Genomic DNA, 16,404 nt, shown 5'->3' on the forward strand with positions numbered 1-16,404 from the left:
CAGTGAATTTCAAAATGCTTAATATATTCAGAGATGTGACCTGTCTTTCCGACTTAAATTTAAGTTGTCTGCAAAAAAGCGCCAAAAAGAAATGATCAAGATCAATCTCAGCAAAGCTTTTGAACACTTTTTTGGGGTCAAAATTGTATACTTCTAGCAAACTAAATCAAGTCCGGAGGCTAAACTCAGCATACAGCCTTCCTTCCAGTAATGTGACCTTTGGATTTCAGCAGTTCAAAAAACCCTCTAATAGCCTGAAATACCTCACTCTGATTCCTCGGGCTTTGAACACAATGGAGTGACTTTTCAAAGGGGGGACTGTGAGTTATATGGATCTAACTGGTCTTTATAGATGTGTGGTCAAGCGTCCAGAGCCAGAGTGATTCCTCGAGACAACGTGAAATCCCCATTTCATGTCTTCGGATCTTTTGTGTCTGCTGGCTGCAACACCGGCATGTACGAATGCAGTGACAAGGGAGCAAGGACGATTTTTAATGTGTGAAATGTTATTTATTTATTTATTTTTAATGAAGAGCTACAACAACTGTATCGTTGCACTTTGATTTATTGGAGTCTGGTTTTTTTTTTGTTTTTTTTATTTCTACCTTTTAAAAACCTGAGATTTTACTGTTCACGTCTCAGATGTGACAAACATCCTTCCAACACACCTACTGTGCCTGGAACTCCAACCAGCAAATAACGGCTATTACTGCTGGCACCACTTTCAGGCACCAGCGGTTTTCATTGGCCTGGACTAATCCCCCATAAATCCTTGCAGTGCTCCAATCACCAGCCGGGCCTCAGCTAATTGCTTATGAGTCCCTTGCACGCTCCAGGTGCCACCATGGCACACCCGGTGTTTGTAAACACAGCTCGTAAAGGGGAGGCTGCCATCAAAGTGTTAATGTTTCCTCGGAGGATCAGAGGCTGTGAAGGAATGATGGGGGTGCAGCTGGGTCGGTACCTGGATGGACTCGACCGGGGCATTCCCTCCTTCCCTGCAGCTGCGTCGGGCGGAGAGAGGGCTGTATTTTTACGCGGCCCCGTCAGAGAAGAAAGACACTCAACAGGACTTTGTGTTTGTTTACCTTCCTCGTCTTTTCTGTCCTCCGTTTTGCTCTTTGTACTTCTTCGTGTCTGCGCCTAAAACTAGATGACCTCACTTGGTAAGCACGACTAGCGATGTTCAGACCTGGAAAAACAAAGAAAAAAAAGGTTTGAGATAGTTGCGTGTTTAGAGTGATGGGGGCAGCAGATGTGTGTTTTTAAGTGTAAGGGCCCTTCAGATGTGCTCTTTGAAAACAGCAACAGTAGTCTGATGGTATTAGCAGCTGTCTGGTAGAGAAGCGTTGGTCGCATCAGAATGTGAGATTATGTATTATGATGGTGTCACCTGTGGGGTGTTAGACACAGAAAATAAAAGGTGGCACGACATTTTAAAAACATGCGGTGAAACAGCTCTCTGTGCTTATTTTTGCTGCACCTGTCCACACAGGCTGTAAAGACGTCCTTTTGTTTTTACCATGTAAGTGATGGGGAACAACACCAAGAGTCCTCTTTCACTATAAAACTGCATTCTTATAGGAGACGTGTTATGCTCATTTTCAGGTTCATCGTCTTATTTCTGGTTGCTATCAGAATAGGTTTACATGCTTTAGTGCTCAAAAACCACATCAGTTTTCCTGTACTGTCCAGTGCTGCAGCGCTGTATTCACTCTCTGTCTGAAACGCTCTGTTTAAGCTCCTGTCTCTTTAAGGCCCCCCCCCCCCCTTCTGAATACCCAGTCTCTGATTGGTCAGTTCACACACACCTGAGCCATCGCTGCTAACGACAACAGAGCAGCTTCGCTAACTTAATTCTTAAGTTCCAAACCAACCGCTTAGGCATAAATTATGCGAATGTGTGACATGGTGATGCAGTGTGGCATCATGGAAATGAAGGCAGGACTACTGACGAGGTGTTTCAGGTGCATTGTTTTCCGTAGGAGAGAGGAGCTTCTGTTGGTGCTGACTTTGAGCTTTTTAACTTTCAGTATCTTTCACATAAACAAGAATCGACACAAACCAAAAAGAGCTGAGCTGAAACTAATATGAGGCTTCAGCAGTCTGAGTTAGCAAATCAAATGTGCATCTGTGTCCATCCATTAGTTCAACAAGGAAACATTGTCCGAGGAAAGTTAAAAAAGAGCCTCTGGTTTTTGTCCCCACATCACTTCACATGGTTTGCTAGTATGGACGGGGGGTAGGATTACACCAAACCAACAACTATTAAAAGCACTTATTGGCGACATAGAGACCGTCCTTCCTCGAGAGGATGACAGCATTGCTCACTTCAACATGTACCCCAAAATTAAATCTATGTGTGCCCAAGTGTAAATTTGGAAGCCTTGTTGTGTATTTAAGCAGACTTAAATACAGGTGAGGCTGTCCTTAAAAGCCAGGTCTAAAACAAATATCTAACTCATTATTTAATCCCAAAACATGTTAAGTCAAGCCAAATTCAGCTTTACTGTTCTTTCCAAACAAAATCTGGATTTGCACAAATAAACAGGCAGAAAAAAGCTGCCGTGCAGGGGGAGTAGCACCTGCGAAACCCCTGGTGTGAGCATTTACTTTTCATCGCTGGATGGGTTTAACCAGCGAGACTGCTCAGGAACTCAGTTGCTGCCCTGTACAAGACCTGCAGTTGTACCGAAGCAGCTGGGGGTTGGTCAGTTGGGTGGCCAGTGGCCCACTGCTGCTTTTACGACTACTTCATTTCCTACCAGCTTTGGGTCACCCTGTCCCTCTGCACCTTGATCTGGTGCTATGTTTACAGCATGTGTCCAAGGGCAACAATCTTTTTTTTTTCTTTTTTTTTTCACAAATATCCAGCAGTGCCTCGTCTTTGAGCAACAACATTGGATGTTTTCTCCTGCACAGACTTGGTTTTCAGGGGTGTAAAAAGAAGATTTCGTGCTCTGATCAGATAGCAGGCCACATCAGGGTGCTTTTGACGGCGTAAGTGGGCATTGAAAGCCAGAAAGATGTCATCCAAAAGAGAGCTTCATCTGAAGCAATTAACTGCTATTCAGCACCCTGCGGTAAGCCCTCAGGTCATCTCCAAAACATCTCCCCGTCGTAACCATGACAATGGGTGTGTGCCTTTATTTTTGTATGCAGACAAAAACCAGATCAAGAGTGAGCCACATGGGACTTGTTTGCAATCAGTGCCCAGAGGAAACAATTAGTCCACAAGCTTGCCAGCTTTTTCATGAGGTGAAGTGAGTTGGAGAGGCTGCGTAAGTGGCCAGCAGACACGGGTTTAATGCCCCTCAGTAAACAACACTGGGCATCATCAGGATGTAGTGCCACATCTGGAATCAGGAGGCTTGAATGGGTGAATGGGGACAGCGCAGGCTTAAACACTGTGAGTGTGTTCAGATCATATGTAGTTCAGGATGTGTGATCTGAGACTCGAGTGCATAGTTGTTCAGTTATGCTTTAATAAAAAACAAATTCCCAGGCATTAACCTGTTCTTAATGCTCCAAGCTCGACTGGTCTTCTCACAAAAGGAGTTCTCTCCGGCCATTGTGTGTGTCCTGCGTATGTGTGTGTTTTCTCTCTTGTCTTGGGCTCTCTCTCCCCAGAGCATATGGCTGTCTGGTATCCTAATCGCTAATGATAGAGCAGCTTTTGACGGGGGAAACTCCCAAAGCTAGATGTTTCTAACCCAGACTCTTGTTCCCTCTTTTATTTTCCAGGCCTGATGGAAATCCGATCTGTCAGTGTGGGAGTTGTTGCCATCAAATCTGTCAGCACCGGGCTGTACTTAGCCATGTCCAAGAAAGGCACGCTCTTTGGATCGGTGCGTATACAACCTGGCAACATTGTTCCTGGAGGTCAAGATGGGAGGGCTGGGAAGGGGGGGACGGGTGGTGAGGGTAGGGGAGGTATATATGTATAGGGGTCCCAAATGAGTGCCTACTCAAACATGTAAGATTCTGCTGAAGTGAAGGCAAATGTCTGGAATCTTCTGCTGGAAAGTCCAGAAAAGGTCAAAGTGTCACAATCAATCATGGCTGTACACCTGTGCCGTGGTTGATGATACCTGCAGCTTGAGGTGGTTTGCTCCACTGTCAAAAAACAGAAACCCAACCAGCATCGACAAAGAGCCAGCTGGGCTCCTTTAAAAAGTCCTTGCATGCCATCTGCCAATTGTTGTTTCACACAGCAAGCTTTCAAAAGTAATCACATCTCTTTGTTAAAATCAGCCACACATCAGACCTAAGTGTGTGGTGTCTAGCTCATGTGTTTACATCTCGGGAAAAGCAGAAATCAGGGACAAGCAATCAGTCAGCATCAGCGATAAGACAAGTGCCTTCAACAAGCAGTAAACACGGCATGAAAATACCAGGAGAAGGCTTTCTGACACTGCCCGAAATAACAGAAAAAGGCAGGTGAATCACGGCAGGCTCATACTATCCTGATTTTATCACAGACAGGGCCTCATTATGGGCGTATGATAAGGATCAGAAAAAGGGAATGCAGCAGAGCCTCTTGTCACTACAATATCTTTCAAGACTCTTCGACGAATGGATAAGAAGTGGCATCCACCTCATGGAAAAGTGGCTGACTGGTGGATTACCTTCACAGATCAGTATACCCGTAGAAACTGTTTGAATTAAAAACTGCACCAGAAGATAGAAACAGTTGTTTCGATTTAAATCTAACCACCAACAGGTATTCAACACCAGCCAAGTGAGTTTGATGAGAAGACCATTTTTTTGTTTATTCACTTGACATGACAACAGCCAGATTAATCTACTGTTTAGCTGTAAGCTATCAAGAAACAGCACGCAGTCAGGGTGTGCATCTGTGCGTTTTTAAATTCAGGTCAACTCTCACTCAATTCAGCACTCAACAGAGTCTCTGGTTTGCTCTCTTTAACCCCTCTACTCTCTGTAATGTTGTTCATGTAGTACAAATTTGACATTACAGAACATAAACACCCAACAATGGAGGTCAACTCTGCTGCAATCAGGTTGATAAATAGGAATGAACAAAAATCCTCCTCTTATTCTGAGAGTGTAAAAGTAATCTCTGAGCTCTTCTCATGTTGGTAAACTGCTCTGGATCAGAGAGCAGGAACTGATCTGACTCCGGGTGTTTGTTCCTCCCGAAGGCTTGGCTCTGCTCTGAGCGGCTGAACAGCGACGCTGGATGCCAAAATTACATATTGTGCGCTGAAATCAGGGTGTTTTTTTGTCCATAAAACTTTGTAAGGGTCTTAAATTCAATTTGATAAATATTAGGCCTTAAAAGTAATAAACACAATCATCTTGAATAATAAATAACATAAATCCATAACCTATGTCTGCATGGGAACATATATGCTACATACCCTTATACTTACCTGGAAGGCGTAAATATGAATAAAAGGATTTGTCCAGAAATCTGACTTAAATTTGGTTAAAACTCATCTTTTAAAGGTTTAAAGCTTTAGTCTGATATGTGTAGAACCCTGCAAAACCTCAACGACTCTTTCCAGCTACAGTGTCCCAGTCACAGACCTCCTTGTGATCAGTTTCATGAGATTGGACCCAATGAAAACTTAACTGTGAGGCCTGGGGATTATTGTGAGTAACCAGAACATTGTTTCCGGGAAAAGAAATGTTGCTTCAAGGGGTTTAATTTTAATTGTCCAATACTTTCTTTTAGAAGCACAAATGAAATTCCTCTGACTTGAACTCTATTGGGTAGACAGGAATGAAGGGTCAAAGGTGGACAGCTGGAAACTCCAAAACTAACTGCATGGCTAGACACCACTAGGGTTATGAATAAGTAAAAAAAAAAGAAAAAAGTTTTGGTCAGTTGGTGACCTGACGTTGTATTTCTTAACTTAAAGCTTCTCTGGTGCCCTTAAAAAAACAAACCAGCTTCATACTCAAGCACAAACACCTGGAAAATCTTTTACTGCAACAACAGACATTAACCTTTGTGCACTTGGAAGTTTGCCTAGTATAGCACAGCAGGAATAGCAGTCAGCTGTTAGCATAACACTCAACCGTTACAACCTCCTTAACCTCTCTTCCCTCCTCCCTCTGATCACAGGTGAAGTACAATCCAAGCTGCAAGTTCAAGGAGCGCATTGAGGAGAACGGCTACAACACGTATGCCTCCCTCCGCTGGAAGCACGGCGGCAGGCAGATGTTTGTTTCCCTGAACGGGCGGGGCAAGCCACGGCGAGGTCACAAGGCTCGACGGAGGCACCCGTCTACTCACTTCCTGCCCATGCTCCCGTCTTAGCTGCCCATGTCTGAACTCTGACCGTCAACCGGCTGGCTCACCTGCCTCCTCACGCTAGGGTTGAGCCGTGACGGCGATCTTTATTTTTGTTATTCCATCCTCCTGTCACATAAATGTACATTTGTTGAGGTTTATAACATTTGTAGAGTTAGTATAATATGTACTTTTAAGTTATTTTCTCCATTTTCTAATAATGTTCAGTAATACAGTCCAATACAGTAGAATTATACTATCTCCAGGCATTTGTCTGAACTGCATGTAAAGTGTTTGGGTGACTTTGAGAGACTACAAGGCTTGGAGACATCAAAATGTGGCTCAGTGGGTAGTTTATTTAAGCCTATTTAAGATGCTAAGTGAAACAGAACAGAAGTATCTGGTACAGCAAAGTTATAATTATCTAATCTTTGATAAATGGAAGTATCACTAGTAGAAATGAAGCAACTTTGAAATAGCTACAAATCAGGGCCATAATTGCTGGGACACTGCGGTCATGCCTTCTACAGCTCAACCTTTTGTGGGCTTTGGATGGAGTCAGATTCATTAACTAAAAACTTAAGTATACCCTAAGTCAAGGGCTGATTCCAGTTATTTAGACAACATGCAAGATATGGCCAGAAATACTATAATCATGTCTCTACTGTGTTGCCAACATGTCTACTGAAGTTAGCACGCTAACCAGCTAGCCCCCGCCTGTCCTGGCTCATTACAAGAGGCAACTTCCTTACTTAGTCTAATTTGTTACCAAAAATGTGTTTGATTTAATTTAATTTTCAAGTCAAATATGTTGCCATTTGTCATCGATTAAACCGAAAAAAAAAAAAAAAAGTAAAATTAGGTCCCTTGTTGGCCCACCGGAAAGAGCGTGACTTTGGCTCACCATGGTCGGAGCTGCTGTAAATCACGTCCGTGCTTTATCCTCTGTCTTCAAACTGGCATCCGTCAGTCTTGGAGATTGTGTCAGTCCCAGTCTGGTGGTGACTCCCTCTTTGATCTGAGGTTGTGATGCAGGCAAACTCCTCTTAGCTAAAATGGCCACTAGCTCCACAGCTAACTGAGCTAATTAGCTAAAGCCAGCTAGCTTCAACCACAGATAGCTACAGCAGAAACTATATGAGCAGCTAGTAACATGCTGCACCCCCCAATGTTTTCGAGCAAACTTTTAATTCTTGGCATATCTTACAAATGACATGGTCAATATCACTTATTTAGCCTCACAAAAAAGCAAGTGTGAATCTATTTTACCTAAACACATTTCTCCTGTTTATCAATGTATTATGTACAATTTGAATGATACATTTGCTATATTTTGTGAGGCTAAATCTGGGCCGCCAAAAAAATAAATAAAATAGTTCAAATATTAATATTTTTCCACCATAATGGAATTTATTTGAAGTACAGTGGTGAGCTCAATATAACTGAGGCGTTAACAGAAAATAACAAAAGAGATAAATTGGAGGAAATTGTACTCGGGACCTCTGTATTTGTAAAGCCCTGGCTTTGGCCCTGTGAAAAATACAACCTCTTGATTCTTACTTGGGATATACTGTACTGACACTACTGGATAAGAGACACTGATCTGCACCTGAACTGTACAGATGAGATGAAGATCTCTACTGACTCACACACATCGATGGATGACCTGAACTGTGTGTACGTCTCCATATAAGAACACAACAGAAACTAAGCTAAACTACTGGGACGACATGCTGGATTTCCTGAGAAGACCTTTGTATGTTTGTGCATGCCTCTGTCACACTGCTTTCCCCATCCAGCAACCAACAGCTACTAGATTAGAAATCAGTAAACAAAAAAAAAAACAACATAAAAATGCATTGTGTCTCATCTAGTCTCTGATTCTTGGTCCTTCGTTCAGTCTTGGAATGCTATTATACGTTTTGAGTCATTTAATGCATTGTAGCAGCCGTAGGTACAGACGTCACTAGCAGAAGATGCATTAATTTTGTACACAGTAGTAAATGGTTATTGCATACTGCCTCTCTGTCAAGTCTTGCTAACATTTTCTCAAGGCTGTCGCTAATAGAACATTTAATATATTTAAAACATTTTGTACTCTTTAACTGTTTGAAGTTGGTGTTTATTGTTATTGTTGACTTTTTGTGTTGGCCTGTAGTCATACTGTTAAAAAAAAGAAGGGAAAATAGTAATCATGCTCAAGTCCATATTCAGCTCATTTTGTATGGTATTACTACTGGATATAGGTATATTTGTGACCCACTTATCATGGGAAAAAAAAAGAAGCTAATAGTAGTTTGTATATAAGGCCAAAGTTTCAGAACAAACATTCTTTAGTTTCATTTCAGCAAAGTAAAATCATTTGAGTGCCTTGGTCCATGCTGAGTTTGGTAAACTTCAATAAAAAAATGTGGATAAATCTCGAATCACGGCTCAATCCCTCAGGCAAAGCAAGCGTTTTTTTTTTTATTCAAATCATCAAGTGCACAAATGGTATTTTAATCTTGTCTTGTGCGTGGCACTGATTGTTAAGTGTTGGTAACATCTCCATCAGAGCTCTCCGACATAATCCCCCCCCCCCCACTTCATAATCATGACAAAACTCACAGCAGGAGAGGCGTTGATGTGGAGGACCTCCCCGTGTCTGATGAAAGGTCTGCGGTTATGAACTATGCGACTGAGCATCAAGGTCATTTACACACAGACGAGCCCTCCAGTGGCACGGGAGGCCACTCGGTCTTTTCAGGGAACAGAAAGGAGAGTCGGGGATGAATAGTGGCTGTTTGGGGTGAATAAAGGCCAACCTTTCAGCCTGTCATAATGTGAGATTACTGTGACGGGGTACATGTCTGGTCAGAATGGCGTGAAGTCACACTGTAGTTCAGCTCCAAGGGTCTGGGTGCGGCACACAAATATCAGTATGGGGGGTCTGGCGGTACTGTTGCCATGCAAATGTCTTTGTCCCCAGCTCCGCACCCTTGGAAGATTGTTTTCAATTTTTGAAAAATAAACACTACGAGCACTTGTTCTCCTGCTGTCACTGTTGAATTTAAACTGTAAAATAATAGTCATTTAAAAGACAAGATTGGCATTTTGGGAGATGCACTTATTCGACTTCCTACCCAGAGTTTGCTGAGACGCTTGATATCACTTTCATGTCTGTCCACTGAAAATTAAGCTATCATCAGCTGCCGGATAGCTTAGCTTAGCTCAAAGACCGGGAACAGGAGGCAACAGCCAGCCTGGCTCTGTCCAACGGTTACGAAATCAGCCTACCAACTCCTCTGAAGTTCACTAATTAAATGATTTGTTTTACAGATACCAAAATAACAGACAAATACTGAATTGTAGGCTATCTGTTTCCTTTTTTTTATAGGCTAGCAAACCAGCAATTTCGCTGTGTGTCCAGTCTTTTTATGTTAGCTTAACTAGCCGACTAAGTTAGCTGGCTTAAAGTGTACATTGTTTGTTTTACAGAAACCAAAATACCCTACAAAGTCTAAAATGTATCTATTTTATTTATATACAGGTTAGCAAGTTACCAATTTTCCCGTGTTTTCAGCCATTTCATGTTAAGCTAAGTTAGCCGGCTGGTGATAGCTCTGTACTTAGCACACTTTAGGGACAAACTGATGTAAAATGTGACACAACAGACAAAATACATGATAGACATTGAATTTCTTCTTTTTTTTTTGCTTTCTTCCTGGAGAAAAAGTTGGAGTCTAAAAAACATAGAACACAGTGTGATGATTTGCTAATAATATCATTATTATCATATGCTTTAATTCTGAACTTGATGCCAGCAACACATTTCAGCTGGTGGAGTTGTGGAAAATATTATGACACATTCTATTTTATACCGTGTCCCTGAACATATGATCGTTTTCCAACCGTCAGCTGGCACAGACACAAGAAAACATGCACGACCCAAAGTAATCCCATTTTCTGCCTGCTCTCTCGATTGACCCGCCTCTTTGTCGGTGTCTCCTCCATCTTTTCTCCACTACCTCTCTGCTCTCCTCTTTTAACCGTCCAAGAATCTCCCCTTTCTTCTTGGCCTGAGGGTGCGACTGGCTGTTGGTGCCAGTTCCAGGGACACCAAATGGGAACTGTAATTATCATTGCTCCACCACTGTCCTGTCAGTGCACTCGCCAGCAAAACAAGAGGGATCCTTTGGAAGTCCCGATCAAAAGCTTTGGCCTTTGATCATCAAGCAAAAAGGAAAAAACCTAAACACTGTGCAAAATCAACGAGGAATGTCCCAAAGAGAGCTCCGGAGAATGGAAATGACAGCCATCCAGAAGACATCCTCGGCTCCTCCGTGTTGATGTCAGGAGCACAGGTGTTTGGGCCGTTTGATCCCATCAGTGTAAGCAGAGGACTGAGAGAGTGAGTCATGCGATGATGTTGTTGCTAAAGTGTCCGTCGGATAGCACCTGGTGGGCTGCACAGCAGTTTTCTGCTCAGGCCCCTTCACAATCTGAAATTGATGCGAGTGTCTGCGGACTTCAGACATCGCATCAGCGCACCCATGAACACATCACTAGTATGGAGGTATTCTGCCTGACCCATTTAAAAAAGTGTTTATAGAGAAGGTTACTTTGACTGCCTCGAAATTAATTTGCAGCTGAGTGACCGAAAAAAGTAATAATGGAAGCCCATTTTGAGGGCTTTAGCCAAAATCTACAGGGGCACAAGTCATGCTGCTTCAGCGACAACAAACCACAGCCTCTAGAACCTTTGAAACCCTGTGTGGTCATTTTCTCTCACACTGACTGAAAAGAACTGTGGTGGGTGGGAAAGAAAAAAGAGCCCTTTGCCACTCATAATACCAATCTTATGTATGTAGACGAAAATGGGAGGGATGGGAGGGGTTGGGGGGTGGCAGACGGACTAAGGCACAATTTTAAAGCGCTTATTGAATTGCCATTACAGCTCCTGAGACTAATTGTGGCTGTTGTGTGTCTCTCGGTGGCCTAGGGGGCTCTGGAGTGGCCCTGTATGCTCTTACTCAGTGGGGTTTTCAAACCGAGTGGCCCTGAAAGAGAACAGGACCACCGTAGATCAATGGCAAACCTTTCACTCTTTCACAGGCCCTCGCTAATCCTTCTCATTTGTCTGCCATTTGTTGAGGCACATTCACAGTTCCCTGAATTTAGGATTAGGCCTTGTTTTGTTACAAAAACAGCCCAAGTTATAATGCTGAATAGATGGACTAAAGAGTAGACGACGGATGAGTGTGTATGCGCGTTTGCGAGCATGTGTGCATGTGTGTGTATGGTTACCAGGTATGTACCATGTGTATGACCAAATTCATGAGAATACAGAGACTTTAATTCTCGTTTCAGCGATAAAAATATAGTTTGCGGTTCTCCTTTGCAGAAAAAAAAATGTTGTGGCTCTAGATTTTCACACACGAACACCAGTCTAAATTTGAGTGATTCATCAAATTTGGGGGGATGATAATTTCTGAAAAAGTCATAAAAGTCTTTATAAGTGAGAATTTGAATTTTCTATTTTAAACCCTCTGGAAACAAGTGGGTATGTTGTTGTGTTCAGACAGAACCGCTAGAATAAATGTCAGGTCAGTGTGTTTCTGACAAAACCACTAACAAGTGAGCATTTCTATGTGTTGTGATTTTGTGCCTGTTTTGTCTTAATTTTCTATTCCTCTCTCTTCACAGTGCTGTGTTTATCCTTTGCCTAAGTTTAGGCCCAAGAAACACTTGGTTAGGATTAGGAGAACATAATGATTTGGCTTAGAGTACCTGTTTGCTTGCCACTATCACGGATAGAAACGGTCCAACTTCCAGTGACAAATAGCAAGTTTTGTTCGCCACAAAAATTGCTCGATATAACTGCAGGTTCACTTATAAAAATACCTGCTTTTGATGTGACAAAAGCCATGTATGCTGCTGGTGTCAATCATGGACGTATCTGTGGTTTGCAGAAACGTTACCCACTAACATATACTGGCGACTGAAAATGGTTCGAACAGAAGGCAAGGTGAATTTTAGAGGTGGAATAAGTGACACTATTCATCAAATTAAAAATGTCAGCATGAATAGACACAGTTGAAAATGTTTTCAAACATACATGCTGTCACACTCCCAGTAACGTGGTCGGTCTGTTCATTTCAAGTTTGCTTACTTACTTATACTCTACAAAAATACCGAATATGTCATGCTGTAGAAGAAAATGTGCATTCAGTTCAATTTACTGAAAAAAATAATCTTGACTTCTACTATACGAGGCAGTCATGAAGTGAAAATGTTTTTTTTTTTTTGAATAACTAATCTAGGGAGAATGAAAGGGGAATATCCGGATCAAAGAGGTTTGCATACTAGATGAGAGGCTTTCAGAGCTACGTTATTCACATTCTGTCTTTTCATATGTCTTCGATTTCGTGACAGCAAAGTAGGAGCTCACTGTCCTGTTTCTGCTTTTGAAATAAATATTTCATAAGAGAGAGGAAAAGCGTGAACAAATTGATTTATCACAGTCAAATACCTGCGAAGGAAATACAATTTCATTAAAGTTGCAATGATTCCCTTTGAAGCCTGGAGTTTGTCCCCATTGTGCTCTGTCTGAACCTGAGTTTGTGCTTGGACAGTCTTGGCAGCCTGCAGCAGAGCCATCAGACTGATGCCTTCTCATCACTGAGTGGATTAGTGTTCATGTCTGAAGCCACTTACTGGACATTAGACAGGGCTGCTGAGTGGCACATGCGCCACAGTTCCCCTAAAGCCCTGCCATGCCACGCCGCAGGTATGTGGTGCCGACCGGCCAAACCCCATGTCAGGCATTCTCTGGATGCCTGCAGTCGTGCCAGACACCAGGGGACAAGGTGAAGAGATGGACGCAGGGATGACTGTGTGAATCAGAAGGGATGAGAAGAGCAAGGAGAGTGAGTGTAATCTAATATCGGTGGATAAACAGGATACCGTATTTTATGAGCAAGATGTAGGGAGAAAATAGGAATTACTCACTGGGTTCAAAGTTAGGGAAGGACAGACATGGACATCGTAGTTACAGTCTCTCGATTCAAGATCACTTTAGTTTCGCTGGTTATTGTGAAACCAGGATCGCACAACATTAGACTACATCAGGCTCCAGCACAAAATGTGGTTAAGTCCATACCACACTCATGTCTCTCCAGCAAATAGTGAAGTCAGTAGCCAGTTAGCTTAGCACAGTATAAAGCCTGGAAACAAGGGCCTCCTGTCTCTTTTAGGACCACCCCCTCCGTAGACCCAGTCTGCTCTGATTGGTCCACTCACACATGCCTGACCCAGCACCATTAACAAAAACAAAAGAGCAGCTGTGCTGGATTTGTTATTATGTGCCAAACTAGGAGCCTGGCATGAACTATGCAATCGTGTGACCCCATGACATAGTGTGATGTCACAAAGTCAGGGAATTAAAGGCGAGACTACTGACCGAATCATGAGGAAGAGAGGAGCTCCTGTTAGTGCAGACCTTGACCTTTTTAACTTTCAACACCTTTTACATGCAGAAGAAAAATATTTAACACCCTGAAGGGAAGGAAAAAAACTGGAGAAGCATATTAGGTCGTCTTTAAGTCGAGGCCAGAATAACACAGCCTCACTCCTGGTTTAGGACATTCAGTGCTCGCACAAAACACTAATTATGTAAAACTCTAGTTGTACTGTTTGAATGATCTGTACTAATTGTTCTCAAATTGAAAGAAAATAAGCGCTGATGAGAATGAACTGAGTGCTCTCACAGCCTGAGGAAGGATGCTGATCTGTAATCTGGAGGCATGGCACTAATGCAAAGTTTGCTTCAGTTCGCCATCATCATATTACAGTAACTCATCTTACACAGCCACAAATGCGTGACACCCTCACTGTGCATTACCCAAACAGCTTTGCTATCTCTTTCTTCTGTCTTTCTTTCACTCGCTTCCAAAACAAATGTTTGTGCCGGCCGGATCGAGATCTTTATAAAAGGTTCTCGTACCGCGTTTGTCCTCTGTGAACACACAATGAATGGAAGCTCCTTGTAGCTGCTTTAATGTAGCTTCAGCATTTGATTGTGATACTTACTTAACAATTCATCAGTGTTGCTTCTGTGTGTCACTAAGACATTACAGATTACAGGAAGGGGGGGGCATCAGTACGGAGACATACCTCTTATGCTAATAATGCTAGCTAGGCACACTAATGTGAACAAAAATGCAATTAAAGCAGACTAAAGATGAGAATGCACAAAGTCTAAAGCACAAAGTCTAAGAAGATGATCAGTGAAAAGGTGGCGGCAGCCTGAAGGGGCACAGACCATCTCCTATATAGTCTTGCTAGCTGAGGCAGAACAGCCACATGTTGGCTATCGTCCCAGTCAACATCATGAGGTTGTCTTTGGCCGCAAGTGACTGGAAAAGACCAAAGTCAGTGCCGCTTCTTGCAAAGGTTTAACTGTGCCAAAGCCTATCCACCCTGCCCCTCAAGCCCCGCTGTGTGAAGTAATTCTTCATGCCAGTGAAACCAGACAGACTCTGTGTTTTGTCACTGCATGCATGGTGATATTATTTCAGCTCGTTTTTCTTTTTCTTTTTTCTTTTTTTTTTTTTTACTTAAAAGATTAACAGGTGGATTTTCTTCCTTGGAAGCAACATTTTTCTTGTGCAATGTCAAAATCTGCCTTCTTTTTCCCACAAGGAGGTTTGAAATATTGGATTAAAACCTGCAGACAATTAGCAAGACGTGCAAATGTCAGCTTCATCCGTCGAGGTCTGCTGTGGGAGCAAGAACCCGATACTGGAAAACTTAAGGTCGTTTTATCCACTCCGACGGAGACTGTAAGGGAACGATCTCTGACTCAAATTCTGGCTGAAGCGAGCCCTTCTTTAATGTTTATTTTGTTCTGTACCACAGACACACTGTGGCGGAGTAACAGCGAAATGTTGTTCAAACTAGACAGCTGTGTCCAGACAGAGCGAAGGGGTTCAACTGCAGGCCAAAGTCAGGAGCCTAAATGACAAACAATCAGCACATTTCTTCTGGAACTTCTGTGATATTCCTGTGTCTACGGAGCCATGGGAGCTTATCAATAGTATACATCACTTAACCTCTACAGGCCTTCTATGCTAACAAAAAGGATGCTCCATTAGTAGAAGACTTCAAAAGAGAGTCAGAGTAGTATGATGAGAAATTTGTATTAACCCTTCTGACATTAACATTTAAACAGCAACCACTGATACGGTAGAAAACAGAACTATGCTGACGCAGTGTTTTCTCCCATCATGTTCTCCGCTGCCTCAGCACCAGACTCAGCGGCTGCAGCCAGGAGAACCAAATTGATCGGGCTGTGAGGTTTAGTGTTTCATCCCTAAACCAGGAAGGCTCTCAAGTTTGAAGTGGCAGATTGTCGAAACTTTAGACTTTAAGGAGTCTTTAAACTACAAATCATGTAAGTTCACCATAAAATCAGACATTAGGTTACTGGTTGCCTTCTGTTGGAGCACTGCATCAGCTTTTGTGTGTCTTTTGGCTGCACACTTCCACGTTAAATCCATTTTCTCTTAATTTGTGGAATTATAATATACAAATGTCTATTTCTAGGTAGGGTACAGTCCACAGAGGGATGGCTCATTTTCATATGTCACTGTCCCACTAACCTTCAGGTTATAGGAGAGCTGAGCCATGTATTAGTATTGGGATTACTTTTTTACTCAAAACGAAGGTACGTTATTGGGACACAGAGGGCAGATGCTGGTGGGAAGATTCATCAGACAGCTCAATCTTTGACTTCACATGAAATGTCCGACTGATGGTGAAGCAGCACCCTCTGATGGTCAAAATGTGGAGAACTTTTTAAAATCTTGTTGAGAACACTGGCTCTCTCTGGTGGACACGATGGTGTAATAGCCACAGTGACTGTAACAGCTGAGACAACACAGCTTGTTCTGTGTTTGACGTTAAACTTGACAGGATCCAGATGTGGATATGGAAGACACGGCAACGTGTAGTAAAATGAAAAGGACAAATCCTCTGTATCTATGGAGCATGAGCCACACATCACAGTGTGTGACTAAGCCAGTGGTCTGTGTTAGCAGTCCATAGGTTCCTTACTCGGACCCGTTTAAAGGATAGTTTTGGGTAAGAAATTTAGATCATCA

General features: G+C 42.6%; 1 protein-coding gene and 1 long non-coding RNA gene across 2 annotated transcripts in view; one reads left to right on the forward strand and one right to left on the reverse strand.

Moving 5' to 3' along the window:
* fgf22 (fibroblast growth factor 22) overlaps nt 1–8,681 on the forward strand; it is a 29,892-nt gene extending 21,211 nt beyond the window's left edge. Inside the window, exons 2-3 of the mRNA XM_037114990.1 lie at nt 3,745–3,848; nt 6,095–8,681. Of these exons, the coding sequence (XP_036970885.1) occupies nt 3,745–3,848; nt 6,095–6,289 (299 nt within the window). The 3' untranslated portion in view covers nt 6,290–8,681. The remainder of the gene's footprint in view (nt 1–3,744; nt 3,849–6,094) is intronic.
* On the reverse strand, nt 888–7,256 carry LOC119028736. Its single transcript, XR_005077785.1, has 3 exons — nt 7,167–7,256; nt 1,089–1,192; nt 888–1,004 (listed from the first exon to the last, which is right to left on the reverse strand). It is a non-coding gene; the product is annotated as an uncharacterized LOC119028736 (long non-coding RNA).
* Nucleotides 8,682–16,404: the final 7,723 nt, after the last annotated feature.

Source organism: Acanthopagrus latus, chromosome 11, assembly GCF_904848185.1.
Source record: "Acanthopagrus latus isolate v.2019 chromosome 11, fAcaLat1.1, whole genome shotgun sequence".
NCBI lineage: Eukaryota > Metazoa > Chordata > Actinopteri > Spariformes > Sparidae > Acanthopagrus > Acanthopagrus latus.